The 24774-nt window shown below is 48.8% G+C and overlaps 7 protein-coding genes and 1 non-coding gene across 8 annotated transcripts; 3 read left to right on the top strand and 5 right to left on the bottom strand.

Moving 5' to 3' along the window:
* Positions 1 to 438: 438 nt before the first annotated feature.
* MDM10 (Mitochondrial distribution and morphology protein 10) lies at positions 439 to 3354 on the bottom strand. Its single transcript, XM_058508618.1, has 2 exons — positions 3207 to 3354; positions 439 to 3155 (listed from the first exon to the last, which is right to left on the bottom strand). The coding sequence occupies exons 1-2, from the start codon at positions 3301 to 3303 to the stop codon at positions 2062 to 2064; spliced, it is 1191 nt and encodes a 396-aa protein (XP_058356305.1). The 5' UTR covers positions 3304 to 3354; the 3' UTR covers positions 439 to 2061.
* Positions 3355 to 3515: 161 nt separating this feature from the next.
* Positions 3516 to 4382, top strand: MRT4 (mRNA turnover and ribosome assembly protein). Its single transcript, XM_058508617.1, has 3 exons — positions 3516 to 3755; positions 3808 to 4269; positions 4320 to 4382. Exons 1-3 carry the CDS (start codon positions 3565 to 3567, stop codon positions 4375 to 4377), a joined length of 711 nt encoding a protein of 236 aa, XP_058356304.1. The 5' UTR covers positions 3516 to 3564; the 3' UTR covers positions 4378 to 4382.
* Positions 4383 to 4884: 502 nt separating this feature from the next.
* Positions 4885 to 6452, bottom strand: ONS95_014932 (uncharacterized protein; the record flags this gene model as incomplete). The annotated part of the gene is made up of 5 exons (XM_058508616.1): positions 4885 to 5547; positions 5596 to 5651; positions 5812 to 5917; positions 5964 to 6091; positions 6194 to 6452. The coding sequence occupies 5 exons, from the start codon at positions 6450 to 6452 to the stop codon at positions 4885 to 4887; spliced, it is 1212 nt and encodes a 403-aa protein (XP_058356303.1).
* Positions 6453 to 6881: 429 nt separating this feature from the next.
* On the top strand, positions 6882 to 7403 carry MRPL51 (39S ribosomal protein L51, mitochondrial; the record flags this gene model as incomplete). The annotated part of the gene is made up of 3 exons (XM_058508615.1): positions 6882 to 6920; positions 6970 to 7052; positions 7103 to 7403. The coding sequence occupies 3 exons, from the start codon at positions 6882 to 6884 to the stop codon at positions 7401 to 7403; spliced, it is 423 nt and encodes a 140-aa protein (XP_058356302.1).
* An 876-nt stretch (positions 7404 to 8279) lies between these two features.
* TPI1 (triosephosphate isomerase) lies at positions 8280 to 9267 on the bottom strand (the record flags this gene model as incomplete). Its single annotated transcript, XM_058508614.1, has 4 exons — positions 8280 to 8308; positions 8364 to 8969; positions 9090 to 9160; positions 9230 to 9267. The coding sequence occupies 4 exons, from the start codon at positions 9265 to 9267 to the stop codon at positions 8280 to 8282; spliced, it is 744 nt and encodes a 247-aa protein (XP_058356301.1).
* Positions 9268 to 10275: 1008 nt separating this feature from the next.
* On the bottom strand, positions 10276 to 12066 carry ONS95_014929 (uncharacterized protein; the record flags this gene model as incomplete). The annotated part of the gene is made up of 1 exon (XM_058508613.1): positions 10276 to 12066. The coding sequence occupies one exon, from the start codon at positions 12064 to 12066 to the stop codon at positions 10276 to 10278; it is 1791 nt and encodes a 596-aa protein (XP_058356300.1).
* A 4834-nt stretch (positions 12067 to 16900) lies between these two features.
* ONS95_014928 lies at positions 16901 to 16994 on the top strand. Its single transcript has one exon. It is a non-coding gene; the product is annotated as a tRNA-Ala (tRNA).
* A 2400-nt stretch (positions 16995 to 19394) lies between these two features.
* On the bottom strand, positions 19395 to 21443 carry LCB2 (serine palmitoyltransferase component; the record flags this gene model as incomplete). The annotated part of the gene is made up of 1 exon (XM_058508612.1): positions 19395 to 21443. One exon carries the CDS (start codon positions 21441 to 21443, stop codon positions 19395 to 19397), a length of 2049 nt encoding a protein of 682 aa, XP_058356299.1.
* Between the last annotated feature and the right edge of the window lie 3331 nt (positions 21444 to 24774).

The raw sequence follows: 24774 nt of genomic DNA, 5'->3' as shown, positions 1-24774 counted from the left end.
TCCATCTGATAAATTGAGCGATACACTTTTGATCATTACCAAAACTTGAGCCATGTCGCTACGCTTGGGACGTCATGAACTCGGCCAATCAATGGCAGACCTATTTTTCGCAATTAACTGTTATCCAGAGATTTATGTGAATGCCAGTGAACGGAAATAATGAAAGACTTGTACCTCTAGGTCCTAGGAGTGGATGAGTCCCGGGAGGAACCCTCTTCCTCGTCTGCGCCTGGACTCCAGCATAAACAATCCCCAAAACGAGAGAGATGACATCGAGGAGAGCAAATGACAGCATATTGAATATGGAAACGAAATACACTACTCGCAGAAGCTTCAAGATAGCAAGTCTACGAACAGAAAACTGAGAACGGAAAGAACCTACTCTTCCACACGTACCGTCGTTGAGCTACATATAACGACAGCCATCCTGCCAATGTTACGGACGATAATTCTTCAAATGCCTCCCACGCATTGCATTGGTCCCATCCATTCGGTCTACCATTGTAGACTCAGTATTGGGGATGTCCGAAGAGATTATTCTTAAACTTAAAATTGGAAGATCATCGCTCCTCTTAACTTGTTAGGGTCTATCAAGACTCATTGAGCCGGTGCACATCGCCTGCAGGGTTCTGCTCCCGGATCAATGACCATAAATTTGCCCGAACGCTACCAATAGCCGGCAAACTTGGCTCAGTACGATAGACATGTAAATACAAACCAATGTCGAGTTTCATCACATAATCAAGGGCGATTGCAAGAACATGGTAATACAAGAATACAGATGATTAAATCTCGCCTTCACTGGAATTGTAGCCCTTTAGGCATGCCTCCATACTTCAGGATGGTAAACTCCCGGAGAACTTGCTGTCTGAATTGGGCAATGTACATGGTACCGAACGCAAACAGGACGACGCGAACAGTTTGGTCATGCCCTGGATACGGAATAAGACTGCTTTTGACAGAGCTTTCTATGCAAGCAGCCTGCGTTCAATACCTGACAGGACAAGCATTGGATGGAATGTAGGATTGCGAGACTACCAGAAGATATTCCAAAACGAGCACAGAACGGGCCGAGTGAATGCTACCACAGCTCACTGTATCCTGCATGTCTTCACCTCCATGTCAAGTGGGATTTATCATCGAGATACATGCCTGGCAGAAGTCAACTTAAAGTTGCTGAGAACCAGAAATGTGCACCACGGCTAATGAACCCACACGACCACATCCGAGTTGCTCTTTATCAGATTGCAGCAGGGTTTGTAGGAGAAAACCGCAGCGCGAGATGAGCCGGTAATATTGAGTTTATTTTCAAGCGACAGTTCTGTGTGAGCTGAGAATGGACAAGCGAAAAGCCAGAACAGGTGCCACCGTCGTATGAATCTGAGTGCAATCATGACATATCTTCTAGCTCTTGGTGAAGCGATGGTGATAGTTTGTCTGTGTAGTACGCAAGGGACTCATGGCTTTGCTGATCTCTGGTCTGAGAAGCGTCACGAAAAGTGCCGTTCGTAAATGTCCGAGGCGCATGCATGGACCTGGTGCGCAGTCATCATACACATGTACACAAGATGAGATGTTTGAAGTTCCAGAGAAAGGACTATACTTCCAAAAGAGATCCATACCTCATGAGTAGACTCCTTGTGAAGCCCAAATTCGAGTGGACAAGAGAGTGCTTCGAGTGGCAATTGAAGGCTGCCTTAGATTCAGAATCGGCGAGTAGTTAGAGGGCTGATGATGCGGCCGCTCATGAGCGCAAAATCCACGAGCCGTAGAAACATCTTTGATCTGACCAAGGTGTTCCCGTGATTGGCCAGTACCGGGAGAAGATTATTGAAGCCGGTCTGTGCTTGTTTGATTGATAGGGCTAGCTCGATCGATTGCTGTGCCGAAGTTGCGACTTGCTTACCTCCAAGTAGTATTGATATATTCCCACGATAGCAGTGTTATCTTAAAGTGGTTTCAAACACATCTAAGATGCTAATGGGCATCAAAGCATCCTGCCGAATCCGTTTCTATCCTCGATTCCAAACTGGCCCCGTCTGAGCCAGGTCTATTAAGGCTTTACGATGAATACTGCAGTTCCAAACCAATGGCTCTAAATGGCTGATCCTTCCTCTTCATGTCGATCGACGAACCGAGCGTAAAGAGCAGGTCTTTTATCCTGCCTTCCCAAACCAGTCCAATGTTCCAGTTCTGGTCAACCCTAGCTTTCAAGACCCCAGCAACTTCATCTGGCTCGGGAATCGGATTTTCTTCCACAGGATCAAGTCTCCATTCTAGCTTGGCTAGCATGCTTCGTTCTTTCTCTTTCGGTACTTTCGCTTTCATTTTCCACAACTCGCAGCCAAGCATTACGTCGCTTTCATAGCTGTAAACGTTGAAGTCGAACTTCGAGCACAGCGCCAAGTTCTTACCCGCCTTGACAGCATAAGTCGTGCTTAGATTTCCCATGAGTGGATTCAGAGTAAGAGTTGCCGTAAGAGGTACTCCTTTATGAGCAGGCAGCGTTGCGAATCGCCCACCAAAGCTCACTCCTCCTGACTTGTTCAACGAACCATAATACATTTCTGCTCCAGCACTGAATCGGCCATAGAAACGATCGTCCGTTCTTGGAAGCTCTGTGACTTCCTTCCTTGGATCCGGGCCAAAATTGTAAAGACCTCGAATCCCAACAAGACCACCATCTGTCGAATACAGAGTGTCAGCACTGTATTTCCCGACATCGTATTGATGTAGTGCGAGGATTGTTCCTCCATTCCGCAGGCGACTGTCGCTAACAGCAGAAAGCTTCAACTGTTGTGTAGGACTTATTCGACGCATGTACAAGGCCTCCAAGGTGCTTTGCGGTAGGTAAAGCCGGCCGTATAGTAACGTGTCGCGTTTGTCTATTCGCTTTCCACCTTGCCACTGCTCCCACATCCATGACTCGTCTGGTTTGCGTAACTCTTGTATTTGTCTGTACCCGCGTATTACGTCGTGTAGTTCGATTTCTCCACTCTTCGAAGTCGCATGGAGTGGAAGAGATGTGTATAGGTAGGAAAGAGAACCGTCTACCAAGCCGACGCTTCCAATGGCGTATGATGTAGCAAAATTCGGAGAGGAGAGTGAAGAAAGATTCAGCCGCAGTCCTCGAGGGGTTTCGAATTCCAGGAGAGCTGTAGCATCTATTTAGTAGCTATCTGGGACTTTGCTGTGGAAATGTTTACCTCTTGCAGTAGCAGTCAAATGCGAGTATGAATTCTCATAATTCCAATGCGATGCATTGTAGAATGCATTCTGCACATAATCCATGAACTCCAACATAACTAAAACAAGTCGTAAATCGTAACTCTTCAATCCTGTGTTGCGAGCACGCTCCAGCCACAAATCTGAAAGTCAACTTGACGGGACGAAGAAGCAACAAGCGGCCGCTAGCATAAACCTTAAACCTTACAATGGCGCTCTAGCGCCGAACTTTCCTTGGCACGCTAATCTCCTGCGCTCAAAGATTACCGAAAAATCATTTTGAAGATTCCCAGCGACCATTCCCCGCCATACCTCGACAGACCCCTCTGACTCTTCAGAATGCCGAAATCTAAGCGCGCGAAGGTCATCCATTTGTCGAAAGTCGACAAGAAGGGCAAGGAACTCACATTAAAACTCTTCTCCAATGTGCGGGAATGTCTGGACGAATACCAATACTGCTTCGTGTTCTCGGTGGAGAATATGCGCAACACATACTTGAAGGATGTGCGCAATGATTTCAATGACAGCAGGTACGGGTCACTATGAATTCAAGTTCAAGGATGCATCTCTAATTGCTTGCAGACTCTTCTTCGGAAAAACCAAAGTGATGGCAAAAGCCCTTGGATCCTCGCCAGAAGACGAATACCAAGCCTCTACGCACTTACTCTCCAAATACCTTGTCGGCAACGTTGGGCTTCTCTTCACGAACCGCGAACCTAGTGCTATTAAAGAGTACTTTGGAGGAATGGCGAAGACGGATTTTGCGCGTGCCGGAACCGTTGCTACGAGATCATTTACCGTACCTGCTGGAATTGTCTACTCTATGGGAGGGGAAATCGATGCGGATCAGGATGTGCCAATGGCTCACAGTTTAGAACCTGAGTTGAGGAAGCTGAACATGCCGACGTCATTGACCAAGGGAAAGATTACGCTGGATAACCCATATACTGTGTGCAAGGAGGGACAGACTCTTGATAGTAGGCAGACGAGGTTATTGAAGCTGTTTGGAGTTGCTACAGCAGAGTTCTCTGTTGAGTTGGTTGCGTAAGTCTTCCTCTTTAGCGCTGGTATGTCAACAAGCTAACACCTTCCAGATACTGGAGCGCAGCAACGAATGAGGTCACGAAAATCGAGGAGTCAATGGAGGAATAGAGCACTGATTGCTGGAATCCTATTTTCTGTCGTATTATACAGGTTAGGGAAACATTATGGCGTTGGACGGCGCTACCTTCGGAAATCAAAAAGAACAAATTTTGCTGCCTGGGCTACCCATTCTTACCATCCATTTCCTGCACTCGTAATTATACAAGTGAATTCCCCTGAAAATGAAGGTCAGATGGCCAGACGATGCAATGCCTCCTTACCTCTGACTTTACCTCCCAACCAGCCACCATTTTGCGCTCATCCGAAGCAAAGAATACAAGTTGTGAAAGTAATCGCGGAAAATAGCCCTGAAATTCCCGAAGCAGTCGATGAGTCGATTTGTTGATACTACCATGATGAAACTGAAAAATCTGGCATCCAAAGAGCAGTCGAGGGTGGGTAAGTTAGGCAATGGCATACTACCTTTGGTCGATTGTTGTATTGGAACCGCTTACCCCTGTGGTAAAGGGAAGAAAGACTGATAAAAACCCACCAGACAAACCCATGTCCAGCCGTCTAGTATCTCCTAAGCTTGCGAGGATCCCTATCCTCATAGCCATTGCTTTCGTATTGACGTTTCCGGGAATCATCTTCGCGGGGTCGGTCATATCCGGAATCTCTGTAGTCTCTGGGGCCGTCCCTGGGTCCATCCCTTGGTCTTACCGGCTCATTGTTGCTTCCGCTTGGTCTGGGTCCTCCATAAGATGAGCGACTGTCTCCACCACGAGAATAGCCATCTCCTCCACGTGGATACCCACCGCCTGAGCCACCATTGCGTTCAGGGAAACTGTTACGATCGGGAGAGCCGCCATAGCCGCCTCTGAAACCACCTCGGCCACCTTGAGGTCCAGCAGGTGCGTTGGCTGGAACGCTGGAGTTATAACCGCCTCCTCTGGAGAATCCGGAGCCTTGGTATCCGATACCTCCTCTGCCTCCTCCTCCCCCTCCGCCATATCCGCCTCGGTCCTGGAAATTTCCGCCTCCACGGAAACCGCCTCCCCCTCGGCCTCTGTCGAATCCGCCGCGGAATCCACCTCCTCTGAACCCACCAGGCCCGGATGGTCCACCAAATCCAGGTCCAGATGGTCTTGGAGGTACTGCTTTGGTATACCCACGGCCCCCAAGTCCTCCACCCAGACGACGAGGAAGCCATCCACGGACAGTTTTGGCTCTTTGTACCTACTCGATGTCAATAAAAATACTCCAAGCATCAACAGAGGAACTTACGTCTACTTTTATTCTTCGGTCCTTTATGCGAATACCATCACAATTTTCTAGAGCAGCTATGAAGCGCGAGCAAGGCGCATTTGTCAGTTATTTGGCCCAGACTATACCTTGAATGGGCAGAGACAGTAAAGAAAAGACAGGCTGCTTGAGGGCCATCTTTACAAATACTCAATCCAGTGAGGAGGCTGTGGGGGGGTGGGGATGGTCAAATTTTACCTCTCATATCCTTTTCTCGCTCGAAGACAACAAATGCGTATCCACGATGCTTCTTTTTCTTCTTATTTGGCTTCTCATCTTGATGAGTATCAACAACAATGCGAATCTAGATGTCATTAGCAATGGATTCTAGATGAACTGGTGTAACATACTCTCTCAATGGGTCCAAATCTTGAAAACTCCCGCTCAATATCCTGGTCGTTCGCTTCGTAGCTAAGTCGCGCAACGATCAGGGTCTTGAATGCATCGCCTCTGATGTTTGGATCATCGTCGGGCTTGTCTATAGATATACGTCAGCATGACTGGTCAACACTAGACAATATGCCCGGAAGTCGGACAAGGTGAAGATAAAGGCAATCGAAACAGGTTGGGTCGCCCTCACATGCAGCAGGGTTCTTGAGAAGAGCTTCTTGAGCAGCTTTCTTCTCCGCCTTAATGCGATCCTTCTTCTGCAGCCACGATTCAGTCGGCTCGTACTTGTCGGTTTGCTTGTATTCCTCGAGCTGTGGCATGAACGATGCAACTCCGGTGATGTTGGCAGTCTTTCTATCCTCTGCAGGATGATCGGAAGGAGGAACCCATCGAAGAGGAGGCCGAGGTGCGAATAGAGCGAGGAGATTTGGGGGTAGCTTGTCAGTCATTGTTGATGACTTCTGCTAGAGATGGTTCTGTAGGCAGGAAAGGAAAGGGTGAGTTGAAACTACGGTACGGCGAGTTGGGAGCTCAACGTTCGCGATCCTCTGCTGAATCCAGACCTAAGCTGGTCGCAAAGCTCTTAGGATAGACTCAATCGCAGATTCGAGTCGAAAAAGGAATTGTGTTGTTAAGGTTGAAGCGGAATGTTCAAAAGGAGTGTCGCGTCTGTCGCAAAACGAGCTGGCCTTAATTTTCCAGCTCGCGCCTGAGCTGCACGTGAATCCGATGACCCAATTTTACTTTTAGGACGTCAACTTCAACAAAACAATCCCAACTTGGTCGGTCTTTTTGGAAGCCCGCCGAAAGCTTTGAGAGAAGCAAGCTGACTCCTTTCTTACTTGTTTTCGAAGCTACTGGGACGACAGAGGCTCACAATGGTCGTTCAAGGCATAAGAAAAGCTACACAGAGCCAGGTATGCTGACGCTGAATCAAGCAGGTATTCTAAACTAATCGCTCTGCAGAACGGCGTCTCTAGCTTTATTCTCCAATGTCGGCGTATGGACTTTCATTACTGTGACACATGGGGCTCCTCAAAGGGCATGAAGTAAGGTTTCAATCCTGGATTTAGAACCCACCATCTGACCATCAATGTAGCTCCTTTTTACGCAATACCCTCTCCAGATTCGCGGCCGCCAACTCAGCGATCGAGATATGTGTCTCTCCTAGACCTAGCAAACACCCAGTCATTATTGCTCATTACCTTGGATCCGGGTCGAACCGCCAGAAGGCCATCTGTGTGAGGAATTTGGAGAAGGAACAAATATTACAGAAAGCAGAGCTGTTGAGGGATGCAAGCGGGGAGAAACTGAAGAGGGTCAAGAAACCAGTGACGAGTATTAAGGACTCGGTCAGAGGCGTATGGAGTCCTTATCATGGAGCTGGCACACATGTATAACGATTGGATTGATAGAGAGCTGTATCATATGCATGGTTGAGGGCGTTTTGGGACGGGCAGCGTTTTATAGCTAAGCTGTATGATTGTGGGTCATTCGAGCAAGATTGCTTATTATTCTACTGTTCCGGTGCTCTCGATTGTTGTTGTCGGCCCCCATACGTTGGCTGTCTGTCATTGTTGCCTCATCGGTTGGCAGCTCCATATCGTCCATGTCTGAAGCATCTACCAACATGAACACTTCCAATCCTATCAGTACAGCGAGTGCTGCTACCAGGGCCCACCAGGCGAAGTTGAAAGCCTCTCGAAGAGCATTCTCGATAATGGAAACCACGAGGTAGAAAGTCCAGAAGAACAGGTACTCAGCTAGTGCTTGGAGAACTAGAAGTAGCAACACGATTCCTATAGCACGAGAGAGGACCTCATGGCTGATAATTCGGCTTAGAAGTGGTTGCAAGAGAAGCAGTGGAATGTAAGTGAGGCCGCTCTGGTATCTTAGGCACTGCCTGCATGTACTAAGCAAGTCTGGCATGATCTTAGGCCCGCGATACACTATGTGACGAGTATGATTTGCAGTTCATAGCCCAGCTGAGACATTAGTTGGGACCTATTATATGTCCAGAAGGTGCTTGAGGCTCGTGATTATGAACTACCCATTCAAAGGTTTCCGTGAATCTACATTTTAGGTGGGGTTGTAGGTACATCAATAATGCTAAGGCATAATCCTTCAAAATAGCAGTTTGAGGAAGTATGATCACAGAAGTGGAAGCTTGGCTTAGAGTTATTGCTTCTTTTCTGCTATTAGCCTAGCAGTGGAGATGTCAAATCACGCAAAAGTATTCGCATTTACAACCGTGAATGTTCACTGCCACCTTGCATTCACAAGTGGGAGTTGATGATTTCCACAACTGTACCTTATCAGCATTTGAAGCAAAGTAAATAAAGGACAAGTTGGTAACTCACAGGCAGGCTTGAGGGAGGCGCCTCCAACTAAGAACCCGTCGATGTCAGGTTGCTTGGCCAGATCCTTGCAGTTCTTCTCGCTGACACTTCCACCATAGATAATTCTCGTCTCCTCAGCAGCCTTCTCGCTGACCTCAGCCTTCAACCATGAGCGGATGGCAGCATGGACCTCCTGAGCCTGCTCGGTGCTAGCAACTTTTCCAGTTCCAATAGCCCAAATTGGCTCGTAGGCAATAACGATCTTGGACCAATCTTGGACCTTCTCCTTGACAGCTTTCAACTGAGCAGTGACAACATCAATTGTCTTCCCACTCTCTCTTTGTTCCAGGGATTCTCCGCAGCAGAAGATAACGCCAATTCCACCATCAAGGGCCGCCTTGGTTTTGTTGGCGACGAATACATCGTCTTCTTGTAAGATGACACGGCGCTCGGAGTGACCGAGAAGGGTCCAGGTGATGTTACTATCCTTGAGCTGATCAACTGAGATCTCGCCAGTGAAAGCTCCGTTGGGCTTATCAAAAACGTTCTGGGCAGCGACTTCGAGACCTGGCTTGAGATGCTCGCGGGCGAGGAGAAGGTAAAGGGATGGTGGAGCAATGACAACCTCTGTAAGTAAATAGAGCGGTTAGCTGATTCAAAAGTGACACCGATCCTTCTCTAGGTTCAATCAAGTTTTGTTGGGAGGGAGCGGAATAGCTTCAACAGAATAGCAAATCAGCTACTGACCGACGTTGGAATCCAGCTTGGCATCATTAAGGCCTCCAATGATCTTCTTGATGCCCTCCACCGAGCCATTCCTGGATATCGTCGCAGTCAGCTATCACTCGCTCTATTTTCAGCTCCTCTTCCCAATGAGGGGTACTGACATCTTGAAGTTACCACCGACGAAGAATTGACGAGGCATGATTGCGATTGGTTATAAGGTTAACTTCGAAGAAAGATGTATAGAGTCTGCGAGTATTGGTGTAATTTTAGAGAAGTGTTGATGGTATGAAAATCTCCAAAAGTTTGCGCAACTTGAGGAGTCCTTAGGTCTGAGGTGGTGTTGTGATTTGGTGGGGCAGAGCAGCTGGAACCCCACCAAGTTGACGCCGGGCAGAACCGAACCGATAATTCTCGCGACCTTCACGCTTGACGGTACCTATCTAGGTATCATTTCGTCTTCTTCTCATTCACGTGTTTTCGTTTTTCTGCGATATCGCTCTACCTTGGGACTGAAAGGGCAAAAGTCGAAGTTAAGCCCGGCTGGGTTAAACCAATGGCTAATGAGAGCAACTGCTTGGACTCAACTAATTGGTCACCAAATCTGTGCTGTTGAAGCACACACAGCCCGGACGACGTCCCCCGCGTCCAGCAGACTGCCAGCGAAGAGCTTCACGGAGCGAGCTGCATTGCACCACCATTTGATTTGCAGAAGCCATCCGATGTGACTTGGGCATTCATGCAGGAAACTCTCTCAACCAGGAGCATCCCACGCCCCAAAAGCATCAAGTCACGCATATAAGGGGCTGCCTGCACTGTGAGACTATCTTCACTTTACAGTTTGCTTATTCTATGCCTCCAGTGGAAGTGCATAAAATTGTAGGTAGAATTCTAGTACGTTTGACGAGATACATGCCGGATACTTTCGGATGAAGGACATGTAAGATTCGTCATTCATAGGCCTCTTTTTCTGCCTTTTTTCCCAACCAGCACTCGTTATGAACACAATACCTCCAAGGTGCAGCCAGGAGATATCAATAAAGTATACAAAATCCTCCCATACCCAAACGCTTTGAATAGCGCTAAGCTTGAACAACAAATACGTACAACAGTCCCGCTCACAGATAGTCAAACGTCAGAAGCAAATCAGAATACAGCCCTCCTTGAAACCAAAGATCGCGAACTAAGGAATAAATGATGTAGGACTCAGTCACCACCCGTGGTCAAAGCTACTACTGCTACTGGGAGCAACGGGGTAGCGTCGTGGAAGTGGAGTTGGCGCGAAGGGATGCGAGTCTCCCGGAAAAACCCTTGGAGGAGAATGGTGTCGTGGAAAGTCTCGTCCGATCGGTGGCCGATCCAGATACTCCCTTCGTTCAAGGGGTCGCACCTCACTGAATCTCCTCTCGAACTCTGGTCTCTCGAATGGTCTTCGCTCGTAATCGCTTGGGCGTCGTTCGAAGAACTCTCTTGGCTCAACGGACCTCCTTTCGAGCTCAATCGGTCTCCGGTCAATATACTCCTCAGCTCGACGCTGCCTCACAATGAAATCATCCTCGACAGAGCGTAGGTCATCGATGTATCTATCGTCAATATATCGAGGCTCAATAAGTCGAGGACGTTCGGCGATATGGGGTTCCATGCGACCATACGAAACGACTGGTCGGGGCTCAATGATACGCTCTACTACTTGAACAACAGGTTGGGCAATTTGTTGTGCTTGTTGAGCAAAACGATCCGCGCCAAATCTCTCAGCCATGGCATCTTCCTTTCCAGCTTGATAAGCCGAAGTGATCGGGTCAACAGCTGGCACGGCCCGTGGAACGTCAGGCGCATAAGGTCGAGGCTGAGCTGGTATGCCACCGAAGGCATCACTCGCTCGGTGGTGACGCTGAGGGGAAGGAGACCGAGCCTCGAGATAGTATTTGGGACGAGATTCACGGTGGAAGCTATGACGGCGTGTTGCGCTCTTACTATGTCTCCTATGACGCTTGGATTCGGCACTGATAGTCGTTCCCAAAGAATCTGAGTCAGATGAAGATCCCGACATACTATCCGAATCGTAAGAGTCGGACCCTGATGAACTTGAGCTGCTACCACGTCCGTGGTATTTCTTGGGACCGCGGCGCTTTCCTCCTCTCTGTGGCTGCTTCATAACTTGAGGATTATTGTGGTTGCCTCCTTGGGGGGGTCCACCTCTGTTGAGCTGAACAAATCCTGGCGGCGGGGGAGGGGCCCGATTTACGTGCTGTTGCTGCCCCCCTGGAGGTCCACCATGTCCACCGCCTTGTCCTCCCCCTCCGCCCTGCTGTTGTGGGTGCTGCTGTTTTGGTTGAGCAGGTGGCGGTGGTCTCAATCTTTCCGCTTTTATCCTCTCCAAAGTCTGGTACAACTGGATTGGATTGACATCCCTCCCGGGTGCCCGTTTCACATACACCGTCATAGTCACGGTCTCATACAGCGACTTTTTGCTTGTGCCCCGTGAACTACTGATTGGTTTTTCCTTTCGATCGATCTGCACAAGTGACCACTGGAAATTTGGATCCATTTCTCTAGATCCAAGATCGTCAAGGAGGCTTGTAATTTGGCCCTGTTGGAATGGTGCGAGGGCGGCTTTTTTATCGGACACAGTTCGCTTGCTCTCGTTAAGCTTCTTTATTTGCTTGGAGACCTCCTCTTGGGGGTATTTCTCCTCGATCACCTCTGCTCTGGCCCAGGTGGGCTTCTCCTTCACATCGCGGGGTGCAACTTTGCGAATTGTGTACGCCGCATAGGTTGTCAGTTTCTTCAAACAAGCTGCATCATCCAAGATCTTTGGAGGTGTGATATCTTGAATACGGACTGACTGTTGCAGGGGTTGGCGAATCGGCATAGCCATGAACTGCTGGGGAGGAGGTCCTTGTCCACCTTGGGGCCGCGGTGGTGCTGGACCTCCTTGTGGAGGAGGACGGAACTGCCCAGGTGGAGGAGGTGGGGGAGGCGGGCCAGCGTGAGTCGCCATTGTTGGTATGTTGTTGATGCGAAGCTGTTCAAGGCTCTGTTCCTTGCACGTGAAGTGGTATGGCCTTGTCTGAGAGGACAAGATCGGGCGTGGTTCAGGGAAGGATCTAGATGAGGGTGGTGAGTTGAAGGAAGGCGACGGGCGACGACGAAAGTATTAACTAGGTCGGAGCCAGCTCTTCCCTTCTTTTATCCTGGAGCTTGAGGCTCGGTTGTTGATCGTGTCTGATTTCAAGACTCAGGGTGTCTGGAAAAGTGAGGCGAGCGTAAGTTAGGGGGTGCGAGAAGGTGTGGGTGGGAGCGTCAAAAGTATATATGATGGTTGACGGTCATCGAGCTGGTGGCTTGTCTAGTATGCCATCCTTCGAAGAGGGGGCATAGAGGGGTTCACAATGTGGACACAGCGGGTGCCATTGAGCGGTGGGGATTTAGGAGCGCTGATTCGCCGGCGCCTCATCCCTGGAGTTGCAGCTGGCACTAGCGAGCTCTCACCCTGACCGAGTAAGCACCAACCCCATTCCCCCATTCCACCATTGAAGCTCCTCCTCTCCTCCTCTCCTCCTCTCCTCCTCTCCTCCTCTCCTCCTCTCCTCCTATCGTCGCGACCTTTGGCTACATCCACGTAGACATACACTACTGTGCCGTCTTATCCTATCCGAAGTCTTTTATTTTCATGCTCGTTGTCAAGGGCAAACACGCTTCTGAATTCCAGATTCTGAAACGGGTCTTTTCCGTCGGCCTGAGCATGTTGTGCCATGGTCTATCGCCCAGCTCTGGCAACATATCAGCTCCAGAGGCTGTGCATGCAGCCCTTTCAGGCAACCACTCGCAGCCTGTCTGGATTGAGGCTCCAGTGTCTTGAATTCGAGCTGGGCGGATGGAAAAGGAGACATGCAAGGCATACTCGTCTAACTATCGTTTACCAATCGAAGCAGGATATCGGCACCAGCACGGATCCACACTTTCAAGAAGCATGAACACTCTCGCTCAGCTCTTTAACATACGCCATGCCGTCCTTCCCGCACAATCAGGAGGAGCGGTTACGAGCTTGGAGCCTATGAGTCGAGTCTGGTTTAAAGCTTGATATGACGATGGCCATTGTTCAGCCGTGCTCCATCGAGGACAATTGGGTTCGAGCAGATCTGACATATGTTGTCCGCACAAGGCGCCTATTCGAACCCCTGTCATTGCCTAAATAGACCTAATCCTCGCTCTAGTCAGGTAATGCAGTTACTACTTTACTCTCACATCAAAGAGGGCATCGATCGACGAAAATCGTCGCCCACTGTTGTCAAGTTCCGGACGTCTTTCTCCACTTCATCCTTGGTTATGGTGGAAAAAATAGTGTGTGGTGGATAGGCAATCTTTCAAGAGACAAGGCGCCCAGTTTTGCCGACCAGATGCGGGCCATTATGGCAGCCTTCTACGCCCAGGTCAGTTGAAATCATGAGCCACGTCCTTTGCCTGCCTCACCGAATTTCAACCTCACAATTGGTCCGCCATGATTTCACCCAGAACGCTACACGCTCATCGAGAAAAGTACAGCTGGCTACAATTACTCGATCATCGACAGGACTTGATAACGGTCTCCAGTATCCTAATATGGGCAAATGTTCCGCCAACGACTTTCCCTTATCATGAGGCCTGTTCGGCTAGCATAGGACAGGAAGATATACTCACTGCGCCTTTTTTGTGAAGGCCAACTTTGCTTCCAATCGTCAATCCTGGTATGGAATTGCTCGATCAATTGCAGCAGTCTGTGCTACAATGCAGCGACAGTCTTCTGCAATTCATCGCCTTTCTAACCGTCGATGTCTAGTGCTGCAGATTATTTAGAATCAGATGTTCTGCCTTATGCAAAGAATTCTGTAGTCGTCATACATACATGCATCACAACACGCACTGGGCTTTACCGCTACATCCCCGGCGAGGCCCAACAGCCACAACAAAAGTATTTACAAATTCGGTCCCGTGAAGATTCTATTCCTTGACCACAACTTTGTGGCAACAAAAAATACGATACCACTGCACCTCATCTTGCGTTCGGTGGCTGAGAGATTTACGCCCTGCATAGGTGTGCGCCCCACTGATGCTGTACCAAGCTGCAGCTCGGTGCATCATTCCGATGCCTTGGATTCTTGGAAACTCTGTACCTCGCACCGCAGCCGGGCGCACATCAGTGTTCGCCGACCAACACAACTCGGATTGACAAGGCATTGTATATTTTCCCTGAGGAAACATCAAAGCACTCCCGCGAAGTACACAGAGGAACCCACTAACCCCGCATCATCCGTCCATCCGCTTGTAGTCGACACACAAAATGTTTCCTCGCTCCCGTCCCAAATCCTCAAGTCCAAATGCAGGGCTGTCCAATCACCACTATCTCGGGCTATCACTATGCAGCTGGCCACCGTCCATCCCGGCAGACGTACCACTTTCTCTGAGTGGTTGACAAGAAACTTGAGATATGAAAGCTCATGAATCACAACCAGGGGTCTTCCAGTTGCAAAGTCTTGCAGTACACCATGGCCAAAGCAGGGCGCAATGGTTACACGATGTATGGGATCGTCCCGAGTCTAGCCAAACGATATCAAAATGTTTGTGGCACTCGGATACCGCTATGGTAGGGTGTTGTGGGACGGAAGAGATGCAGGAATCGTCCGCGTACGTCGCACAGGACTACCTGCGAGTTGTACAAGGTTACATCCCGCATAATGTTTCTGTTGTGCGAGGATGCTTTCTCATAAAATCGTGAGATATTTCTTTTCTTGTGTCGAAAGGTGTGTTGGTCTACGCCCGCCTGGTTTGGTTGTGGAATGTGCAGCCTGGTCACCGAGTACAAAGTGACAACAAGTGATTGCCCATGGAATCTTCAGTGCAGAGCCTCAAGATCGCGAGGCATTGGGCAGCAATACAACGCAAGTGCAGTATAGCCTATTTTCTTATCGTTTCACCAGCAGAGCCGCACGTTTGTCCGAGTAATTCATCATCTTGTTTCCTGTCTAGCATGCTGATAACCTGAATCATCGTTTTTTTTATAGCCTCGTCGCATTCACGGCATGGCCGCGGAAGTTGGGCAGCAATCCTGGGAAATCGTCCATGGGTTGGTGTCAAATGCCTCGCCCAAGTCGTTAGTGATGAACAACAAAGTGATTCATTAGAAGATGAAAGAGTCAAAACTCAAGCTCTTGTTGTTTGATGCCCTTATCAAATGAGAATTTACCAAGCCACAGCTTCTTTGAGATAGTACTTCGTTGTCCGTGAAACGTTAACGGACGCTCAAGCAGCCCTGCCACTGATTCGCGGCGACTGGTCTCTTTCATTTTATGACACTATTGCCATTTACCTTATCTGCTCTCGCTACCACATATCGCCACCAAGCCCAAATCCACACCAGCCTCAAGGCTTGCCGCTCAAGTACCGGTGTATCTGTGTACCAATGTACTCCCCTCATCCACGTGCTTTCCAAGAAACCTTAAAAGTCCAGATATTGGGTCAGCAGGCAAAGCCATCCAGCTGATGAGAATCGCATGCGACCTTACTGTACTAAGCGAGGTGCATTGCATGAATGCTGCAGGTGACGTTGCGCCACCGAGGTATATATTGCTCGCGCTGCGAAGCCTCGCGAATGTGATAGTGGTGGCGAATACTGAATGCGGAAGGTAGGCAGATAGTGAGGAGAAGTTTATCTTGGGGTTGGCATTGAGTTTGAGACAGGTGTCGGCTGCTTCTTGTCAGGCCGTTGAATTTGAGACGGAGCTTGGTCTGGACACTCGAATTTGATTCACCTTCCGAGACTCTTCGATGTCTCATGGTTGAGTCTATTCTTTATACCAGTACTCGCTGTGTCATTCTACTGCAGGATACTGTCTCCCATGCCACAGTGATATGAGTTGGAATCAATCGCAGTATCAAGTGACTGATAGATAGGTCTTTAGGAAGAAGTCCAAAGTTCGCTTGTAATTCACTTTGTCTAATAGTCTTATTATATGCCTAAATTTTGAGCTTTTTTTCCCTCGACTTTTCCCTACGGATTCAGAGCCGTGCATTAAGCCATGACTTGGTTTGGACTACAAACAGCTAGCAACATATGTTCGTACAACCCTATGATTTGTTCGGGGACCTCAGAGCTGTGAATTGTATATCTGTATCTTGTTCAATGCCTCTATCATTATCGGTAGATGTGACCCACTTTCGTCTGATCTGGCATACGGCATGGAAAGAAGCTTGGTATAGACATAATACGAGTGAAATGGAAGAACGGGACTCTTCTTCCATGCACTTACACAAGGCTATAGATGATTTTGCCATGTATCACTGAGAAATGATTGTCCTTTTAAAATTCGCTGTCAATGCTGGATACATTCTACTATCAATATCAACTGACGAAGGCGCTAGGTGCAGCGAACCATGTCACAGTGCTTGACACATTTCTTCTTTTGCAGGAAATGCTGCTGTCGTGGTACTTGTGTAGACGATCCTGTGGAATTCTTCCAGGTCTTGTAGTATTGATATGAGAAACCCTTCCTAATCTATCGATATCTGTGCTCAAGATAAAATTTCTAGTCAGACGAATGAAAAGGGAAGTAAACACTTACTTCGCTTGTACAAATCCGGCGGGCGGTGCCTCAAGATCCACCCAAGTCAACATAATTGGCTCCTGACCCGCATAACCCCTGCTTCGTCCCTGAATCATGCAGCCCACAATCGTTTCTTTCCTCTGACAACAAGGCCTGCCCCTTTGAACTGCAATTTCTCTACAATGCATTAACCCCTGTATGTACCCAAATAATCAAATCTGGTCACATCATCTCTTCACAGAAGTGAATACAACCGGGCATATGGTTTAGTGGTATAATATTCCCTTAGCATGCAGCACGCCTGTTTCTAGTTTGGGAATGGTCCTGGGTTCGATTCCCAGTTTGTCCAAAACAAACATCCTCCGTTCAAAATAATTTTTTTTTTTTTTGGCAATTTTTGGGAAATCGAGAAGGATTTTTGCTAACGCGAGAACAATCAAAGACTGATCCTGTGCCCACTCGTGCATTATTTTCATTAAATTTGGAGTTTTGTGTGAGTACAGAAGCGGATGTTGATAGCTCGCTTAGTCTCAGTGGTGGGGAAAAGGGAAAAACTAGGAAGAATTTTCACCCTACACCGTAGCTTCCTTCCTTCCTACTCAATGTGCTATTTTCTAGCGGAATCGCGCCACAAAGACATTGGGGATTAATAGGTTGAGCATATATCTCTGACAACAAAGAGGGCGAGAATCAGAAGCTGGTTACATTCATTGCCTTTGTTTTAGCTCCGCATTTTTTATGGTTGCTGAGCGGGATATGGGGACAGGACCGGAAATTACTATCACTGTTTCATGTCCATGACATGAATGCCAATGGTGAATTCTGGATGGGAATTTCATTACCTGGACGTGGTGGATGCGAGAAATCGCCAATCTGTAGCTTGACAACCCACACTCAACCACATCCATTTATGTTTGGAAACTTCAGCCAGCATGACTCTGTCAATTCTTTGCATTAGCGAGTGTTTGTTGTCGTTCTCCACGCACTGCCAACACATCTCTTGTCGCCGTCTATCTTTCCCTTCCACCTGACTCAAGAAGTTGTGAAGCTGGAGATTCCAAGCTACCACTTGACGTGACAGCCCAAATCCTGCAGGAGAGACGGGTCTCACTCAAATGCTGCAATGGCTCCTCCACCAGTGGCTGACCAGATATCGTCAAGTTAATTGATGATCGCGACCTAGGTGATTATTTGATAGAAGCTTGCTCGTCGTACAGCAGCCTGGAACTCACCAGCAGGATTGAATAGCTATCCTTGAGCGAACACTACCAATTCCGCTGTTTCAAATGTTAGGATCCCCAGCGTCAACAACATCCCAATCTTTTTCGTCTTCAAACGTTCACCATCCTGTCCACAAAAAGATAAATTGCAGTCTCTGAAGAAATGACCTGGACATATGAACACCGCAAGCCATATTGACAAGTCTAGCTGTGCAAGACAGTCAGTGAGACAAAATCCATTCGCTCAATCGGACTGTTTGCACACACTCTCTCCACGCCACCCACTTGTCTGCTCCCGAGTTTCCCGTGTTGCAAAATGGCGGCTCGTAGCAGAGCGGGAGGAGCTGTTTTCATACTTATAAACGACGACACATTTCCAGAAAATGAAGAATTACTTACCACGAGGATAAACAGCACTTCCCTACCCTTCCACAGCCCACCTAGGTAAGTAGCCCATCCCCATCTACCCCTTGCCCAAACTTGTTGCACCATATAAAGTCCTCGTTTGTTCCTCTAGCCTCGAAGACAGAGCTCGGTATCAAACCTACCATCCTTCCGACACTTATCTACCTCCTCCAGGTGGAACTTGGGTGACCGGGTTGCCGTGATCCAATCCAGTTGTCTGTCGCTCGAGGTTTTTTTCTTTTGGTCGTTGGTTGGAGTGATGGTATTGCAAGCATCATCGTCGATACTGCCAATCCAAGTACTGTTGTTACTGACCATTGAGCATCTATTCCTATTCAATCCAGGTCTTGGACATGGTTAGTTTCAAGAAGTAGGAGTCCTCTCGGTTGAAGAGAACCCAGCGAGTGCTCTATATAGAGATCAGTCTGCCAGAGGAAAGGAGGCAGGCAGGCAGCTGAGGAGGAATGAGAGATGTCACAAAGGAGGAGTACGAGCAGGTGAGCAAGCAAGCAAGCAAGCAGAGAAAAACCAGTTCCTCATTCTTCATCCACAGTGTCTATCTACAGCTCTGGCTTCTTGCAGTCATCAACAAGGCACCCATGCAAAAAGACAGACACAGAGCGCTCATCCCAATCTCCTCCTGAACACCACGAACAATCCGTCAATCCCATCAGCCACCCTATATACAACTCCGGCATCATGCCCAACACCAGTGCCCAACTCCATCTGCCATCATCTCGTCTCATCTTATTAAGATATTAGTAATTACCCCATTTCGCTTTGCTTCTCTCTTTCCTTTCACCCACCCTCACACAAGGAAAACAGTCTATAAGCGAATGAGGTACCGTAGTGTATTAACGCCTAGGCAAATGCAGTGTGCATTGCCGCAATTCTTCAAAAAATAAGACCCAAGACACACAGCGGAGTAGAATAAACAGTGTTCTATTCCCAATAATAGCACACAAAAACCACAAAACGGGCTACATCGGCAGTGGAGGGTATCTTGCGCGTCTGCCGCATGAAACATGGATATAACGATCGGAGGCAAACAGGTAGTGTACAGAAGCCGGCCGGCCTCTTACGAAGCCACCCATAAAGTCTTGAAAGAGCGCTCATGGCAGGGATCACCTTAATGGCTGCTTCACATCCTGGACACCATTTGCGATCACTTCTCTCAGAGACCAACGCGGCGGTGTTATCACACCTTGTAATCCGTTCGCTCTACGCCACTCCTTTTCCATTTCTGGGGTGACTTCATCTGGGAGATGATCTGCACCACCAGCGATACCAGTTGAGAACTTGAGTTGGAGGACATTACCGATTTCATCACATGCAGCGAGAAGTCGGTCCATGTCGTCCTTGTTGTGAGCGGCAGAAACGCAGAAACGAGCACGGGACGAAACGAGAGGAGTGGCTGGGTATCCGACGATGACAACGGAGATCTTTCGCCTGAGCATTTCATGGGAGAAGGCGGGCATCTTGGCTGGGTTGTAGAGCATGATTGGGATGATTGGGGAGTCATCGTGGCCGTAGACAATGAATCCGAGACGTTTCAATCCTAGGCGAAGATAACGGGAGTTGAAAGCGATACGTTGCAGACGCTCCTCTCCTTGTCCTGGAGCAATCTCGCCAGAAATGATTTTGAGGGAGCTGAGAATCTGCATGAGAACGGGAGGTGTCGGTGATTCGCCATAGATGGTTGCAGCATTCGTTGATCTGAGCTTGTCGATAATGTGCTTCTCGGCGCAAACATATCCACCGTTCGCACCGAAAGACTTGGTCAAAGTTCCCATCAAGATGTCGACCTCGGCAGGATCAATGTTGAAGTAATCGCAAACACCACGACCGCGAGGACCAAGGGCACCAATGGAATGAGCTTCATCAACGAAAAGGTTGAATCTGTATCGTTTCTTGAGCTTCAAAAGTCCTGGCAAGTCGCACATCGTTCCTTCCATGGAGTACAGACCCTCAACTACGACCAAGATCTTCTTCCAGGGGCGGTGGGTTCTAGGTTGTCCTTGAGAGATGACCTCTCGAAGCTTCGCCTCAAGGTCATGCATATCGTTGTGCTTGAAAGAGCTGATCATTGCACCAGAAAGACGAGCTCCAATTCGGATCGAGGCATGGTTCAATTCGTCGGAAATGATGAGGCATCCTTTGCCGACCAAAGCTGGGAAAGAGGAAGCATTGGTAGCAAATCCCATGGAGAAAACCATGGCAGCTGGCTTGCCAACGAACTTGGCAATTCTATCCTCAACTTCCATAGCCAAATCCGAAGTTCCAGAGTCTGCGCGAGGGCTGGCAGCGCTTATGCCGTACTTCTTTATAGACTCCTCAACAGCGTCTGCACAAGGACCCTCTGACTGCGCAAAGCCGAGATAGTTGTATGAGCTCATGTTGAGAGTTTCGGTATACGTGCCAGTGAATTGGTAATGCTTGTTGAAGTCGTCGGTCTTGCGGTCCATCAATGTGATGTATCTTCCCGGAACTCCTGTGATTGGGCGAGCAAAGCAATCATCAATTCGCAACTTCAATCTTCGTACGTAAAAATTGTCGAAATCACTGTTGAGGGCAGCGTAACCATTGGCGGATTTCAAATGCTTGTAGTTCTCGGGTCTAAAGCGCTTTCCAAAAAAGTCTCTGACGTGACCAAAGATGATGAGGACGAGGTAACTGATGTAAGTGGTCAAGAGGTAGTAGTAAGGGGGCTCGTCGAGGATGTGTTCCATTGTCTCTCCTTCCACATATTGGCTGACATATCTATGGCTTTGGTTGCCAAGAGGTCCGAATTGCGCATCGATTCTTGCCTGTCGCTTTGCTTCTGCAACAGAGGGTGGTTGGAAGAGAGTGGTAGGGGGTTCGTCCATGTTGGCTTCGCCGGCCTTTGCTGTTGACAAGGATATCGTGGGTAAGGACAGAGAAGGAGGGCTGATCGATGGAGAAGGGTTGTTGAGCAGATGCTGTTGCTGAGCTGCAACAGCTTGTAGGAGAGCTGCCTGAGCAGTCTGCTGCTCTTTGCTCTTGGGTGAGGAGGAGAAGAATTGAGTCAACCTATTGGCCTTGGAGGTTGATGGTCTTCGGCTGGCGGGTCGATCAGAGGACGGTATAACAACCGTAGAGCTGGGAGAACTAGCAAACGGATTTCGTGGAAGTCTTTGAGGCATTGTGTTCATTGACCCGGGTGGACTGTTGACCAGGAGTGTCCAGGTGGTATGTTGGTCCGTGAAGAATTGTGGAATATGAGTACTCTAAGTAAGTAAATAGAGACTGGTATTGTTGATTGTCGTACGAATGTGTGTTCGAAGATAGGAATTCAGGAAAGAGGTTGTCGAGATATAGAAGCTGACTCGTCTAACCTACAATGCGGCGGTGAGGTAGGTATTCTGATTGAGAGAAGCGGTCTGGTAAAGTGCGAAGCTCGTCAGTCTTAATGCTTCAGGGAGGAGGCTGATCGAGATCAGATCGAGGGGATCGGAAGTAGAGTGTGGAGAGAGTTGAGTGACGATTCAGAGGTGGAGGTTATCCAGCTGCACTTCAGGGATGGACCTCGATGTTTCGATTCGAGCTTGCGTCTCAAGCAAGAACAAGGCAATTGGGCCCCATTATAGGGTTCATAGGATGTAAGAGATATGGGCACATACCAGACTGTAATCCTGCGAACAATATCTGGAGTGGTGTTGTCGATAAATGCAGTTGCAGTTGCAGTCGCAGGGTACAGGTGGTCGTCGCGAGGAAAGCGCGTTTGGATTTCTCAATCGGTCGGTGGTGGCGGGCCAGATGAAGCAGTTACACGATATGCAGCTCCAGCGACGGGCAACCTTTCTTCGTTCTCACACACGAATGCACGCACGCACGCACTTCCTTCTTGCAATGCCCAAACCAAGCTCGGAGTCGACGACGTCTGGATGGAACACGGAGGCGAGGTAGCAAAGGAGGGAAGAGGGAGAGGGAGAGGGAGAGGGAGAGGGAGAGGGAGAGGGAGGGAAGAAAGAAAGGTAGCAGGTCGGGGGAGACGAAATAAGATGAGTAAGACGGGAACAGGAGCAAAGGGTAGTGAAATCAAAGGATCAACCCCCGTTGAAATGTGTAATCGCCGGTGCATCCGCAGCAGAGGGGAGAGGCCGGGCAAGGCAGGGCAGGGCAGGGCAGGGCAGGGCAGGGCAGGGCAGGACAGGCAGTCGATCAGAGCCGTGCCCAGCAAGCACAGTTACAGGCTTACAGCACAGCACAGCACAGCTCCCTTCATTCCACTCAGTCTCGACTAAACGCCGGGCAGGACAGGGCAGGGCAGGGCAGGACAGGACAGGACAGGCAGCGAAAGCCGAACCGACAAGGCCGTAATCAAATTTTCTAGGGTGTTTTTCTCGAGTGTTTTACAGGCACAGGCACAGGCACCGTTCAACGCCTGGCTGGGCCATCGGGCGGCTGGGCTTTGGCGTGCCCCAGGGCAGGATCAAGCTTATTTTTTTCTCTCTTTCACTCTGCGGAGTCCGTCGCTGTTCGCAAATTGCATCTGCAGATAGTGGGCCCACCGAAAGCCCAGCAGCCGGGACAGGGACTGAGGGACAGGGACTGAGGGACAGGGAAAGGGGGCGACGATTGGCCTCGCTAGGAGCGGAACGGGTGCATGGCCAGTCAAAAGCCGCCGTTTGCTTCTCGGACCTCTCGGATGGCAAGGGAGCCCGAAGGAGGAAAGGGTAAAGGTAAAAGGGGCATCGAGATTTCAACATGCCATCGGCGGGAGTTGGGCACAAATATATGCTTTATGTTCTGTTTATGCAACTTCGCAGCTCCATCCATGAAGTGGAGTGAGGTGGGGATGTCACAGAGGATAGAAAGAGGAGCTGAGCTGAGCTGAGCTTATGGTGGAGTCAAATGCACTGTACTGTAACAATGAAACGCTTTAACATCGACGATGTGATGTGATGAGATGAGATGAGATGAGATGAGATGAGATGAGATGAGATGAGATGAGATGAGATGCAGCTAGAGCTGTACAGTACTGTAGAAGGACCCGAGAAGAATAAGAAGCACCACGAACGGCACCGCCAAAAATACAAATGCCGAGCGGTGAAATCATCACCCCCGGTTCTGCCGCGCATCGATCAGCGATGTCAAATCACTCCCTCGCTTCGACTTGCCAGCCACTCTCTCCCTCGCTGCAAGTGTCAGCAAGCATTTCATCTGATGATGACTATTTGATAATTTTTTTTTACCTTCGCTTTGTTTACTTCTAGCACTTAATGTCAAACCGCACTCAGCACCACCTACCTCATTTGATGATAAGTTTGTGGTGTGTGGATACGATGATCTCATCTCATATCGCGTTGTCAGGCCTAGCCTAGCTTCCCTTCCGGAGTCTCCAGGCTCTTATTGTACTGTGCATGGAGAAGCCAACGACGGAGGCGATGCTAAACGCCAACCGAGCCCGCTGATTGATCGCTTTGCATGTTTTATTGACGACCACGTCAAAGAGACGAAGAAAGGATGGCCTGGTATGATTTTCGACAGTCATGATGTCAATGGCTTGTCCATGGGCCAGGCTTTGTAAACGATATGATAACAGTACTCAGTATTCCAGCGCTAAGATGTGAGAATAAGGTTATCGCCACGCGGCTGCTTTGGACTTCCGACCCGCTGGCGTGGCATCTCCAAGTGATGATTGGACCTCGGGAGGGAGTCTTCGCTTCGAGGGAACAGTATTGTTTTGTTTGGGGAAGGAACCGACTCCAGGATTTCTCTCGTCTCCGGCGTGAGATGACCAAAAATAAAGGCGGAGTTCTTACGTGTCATCTTTAGTCACAACCTTGGACTTCGTGTAGAGTTCGGCCGCCCGATTAGAGTGTCGGAATGTGGCAATTTTAGTAGAACGCTCGGCGCGCAAATCTCCTGACAGAAACAGCAGCGGAGGCAAGCGAAAACTCAGCACCAAATTGTGTAAACAATCAGCCGACTGTACAGCTTGCTACTATTTTTGGTACTACTTTTCTGGAAATAGGTTACTACAGTGAACTATGCGAAGAGCACTTTTTCCAGACCCACAAGCAGCTGTACTTTTGAAAAGGGTGCGTATGGAAGATTTTCAATGGACTTTTGTCATGTGCTGGCCACTAAATTGTTGTTGTCACATAGGAGTATTTTGATTACAGGCTAGACGCTGTTACTGTACATCTATTACACAATCCGTGCAGAGAGGCACGGGATCTCGTAGCATGGGCTTGATTTCATGTGCCATGCGCGGCTTATGATGTGGAGAAAAGTCCCTGATATGTAATTCTTCCATCATGTCAGAAACATTGAAATATGCTCCCTGGAATCCTCACCCATTTCCTGTCCATTGTTCACGATATCCTCCTGAGCACCTCCTATCGCGGCTCGCTACTTCTCAATATTTGCACTGGACGAATCTTGACCACACCCTACTTGAATGGAATGCAGGACGACGGATATTAGACGGAGCAGGAGCGAATTCTAACTGACATGTAAAGTGGTTTTGTTGGCGCG

This window comes from Cadophora gregata, assembly GCF_030347475.1.
Source record: "Cadophora gregata isolate MNR1 chromosome Unknown scaffold_9, whole genome shotgun sequence".
Classification (NCBI taxonomy): Eukaryota; Fungi; Ascomycota; class Leotiomycetes; order Helotiales; family Ploettnerulaceae; genus Cadophora; species Cadophora gregata.
This window is presented reverse-complemented; position numbering and strand designations above follow the sequence as displayed.

Excerpts from the sequence above, each read along its gene's own strand:
- MRT4 (XM_058508617.1), top strand. The coding sequence starts at position 3,565 with ATGCCGAAATCTAAGCGCGCGAAGGTCATCCATTTGTCGAAAGTCGAC. Across the intron at positions 3,756-3,807 it reads AATGATTTCAATGACAGCAG|ACTCTTCTTCGGAAAAACCA; the intron begins GTACGGGTCACT and ends AATTGCTTGCAG. Across the intron at positions 4,270-4,319 it reads TTCTCTGTTGAGTTGGTTGC|ATACTGGAGCGCAGCAACGA; the intron begins GTAAGTCTTCCT and ends AACACCTTCCAG.
- MDM10 (XM_058508618.1), bottom strand. The coding sequence starts at position 3,303 with ATGTTGGAGTTCATGGATTATGTGCAGAATGCATTCTACAATGCATCG. Across the intron at positions 3,156-3,206 it reads TTTGACTGCTACTGCAAGAG|CTCTCCTGGAATTCGAAACC; the intron begins GTAAACATTTCC and ends TAGATGCTACAG.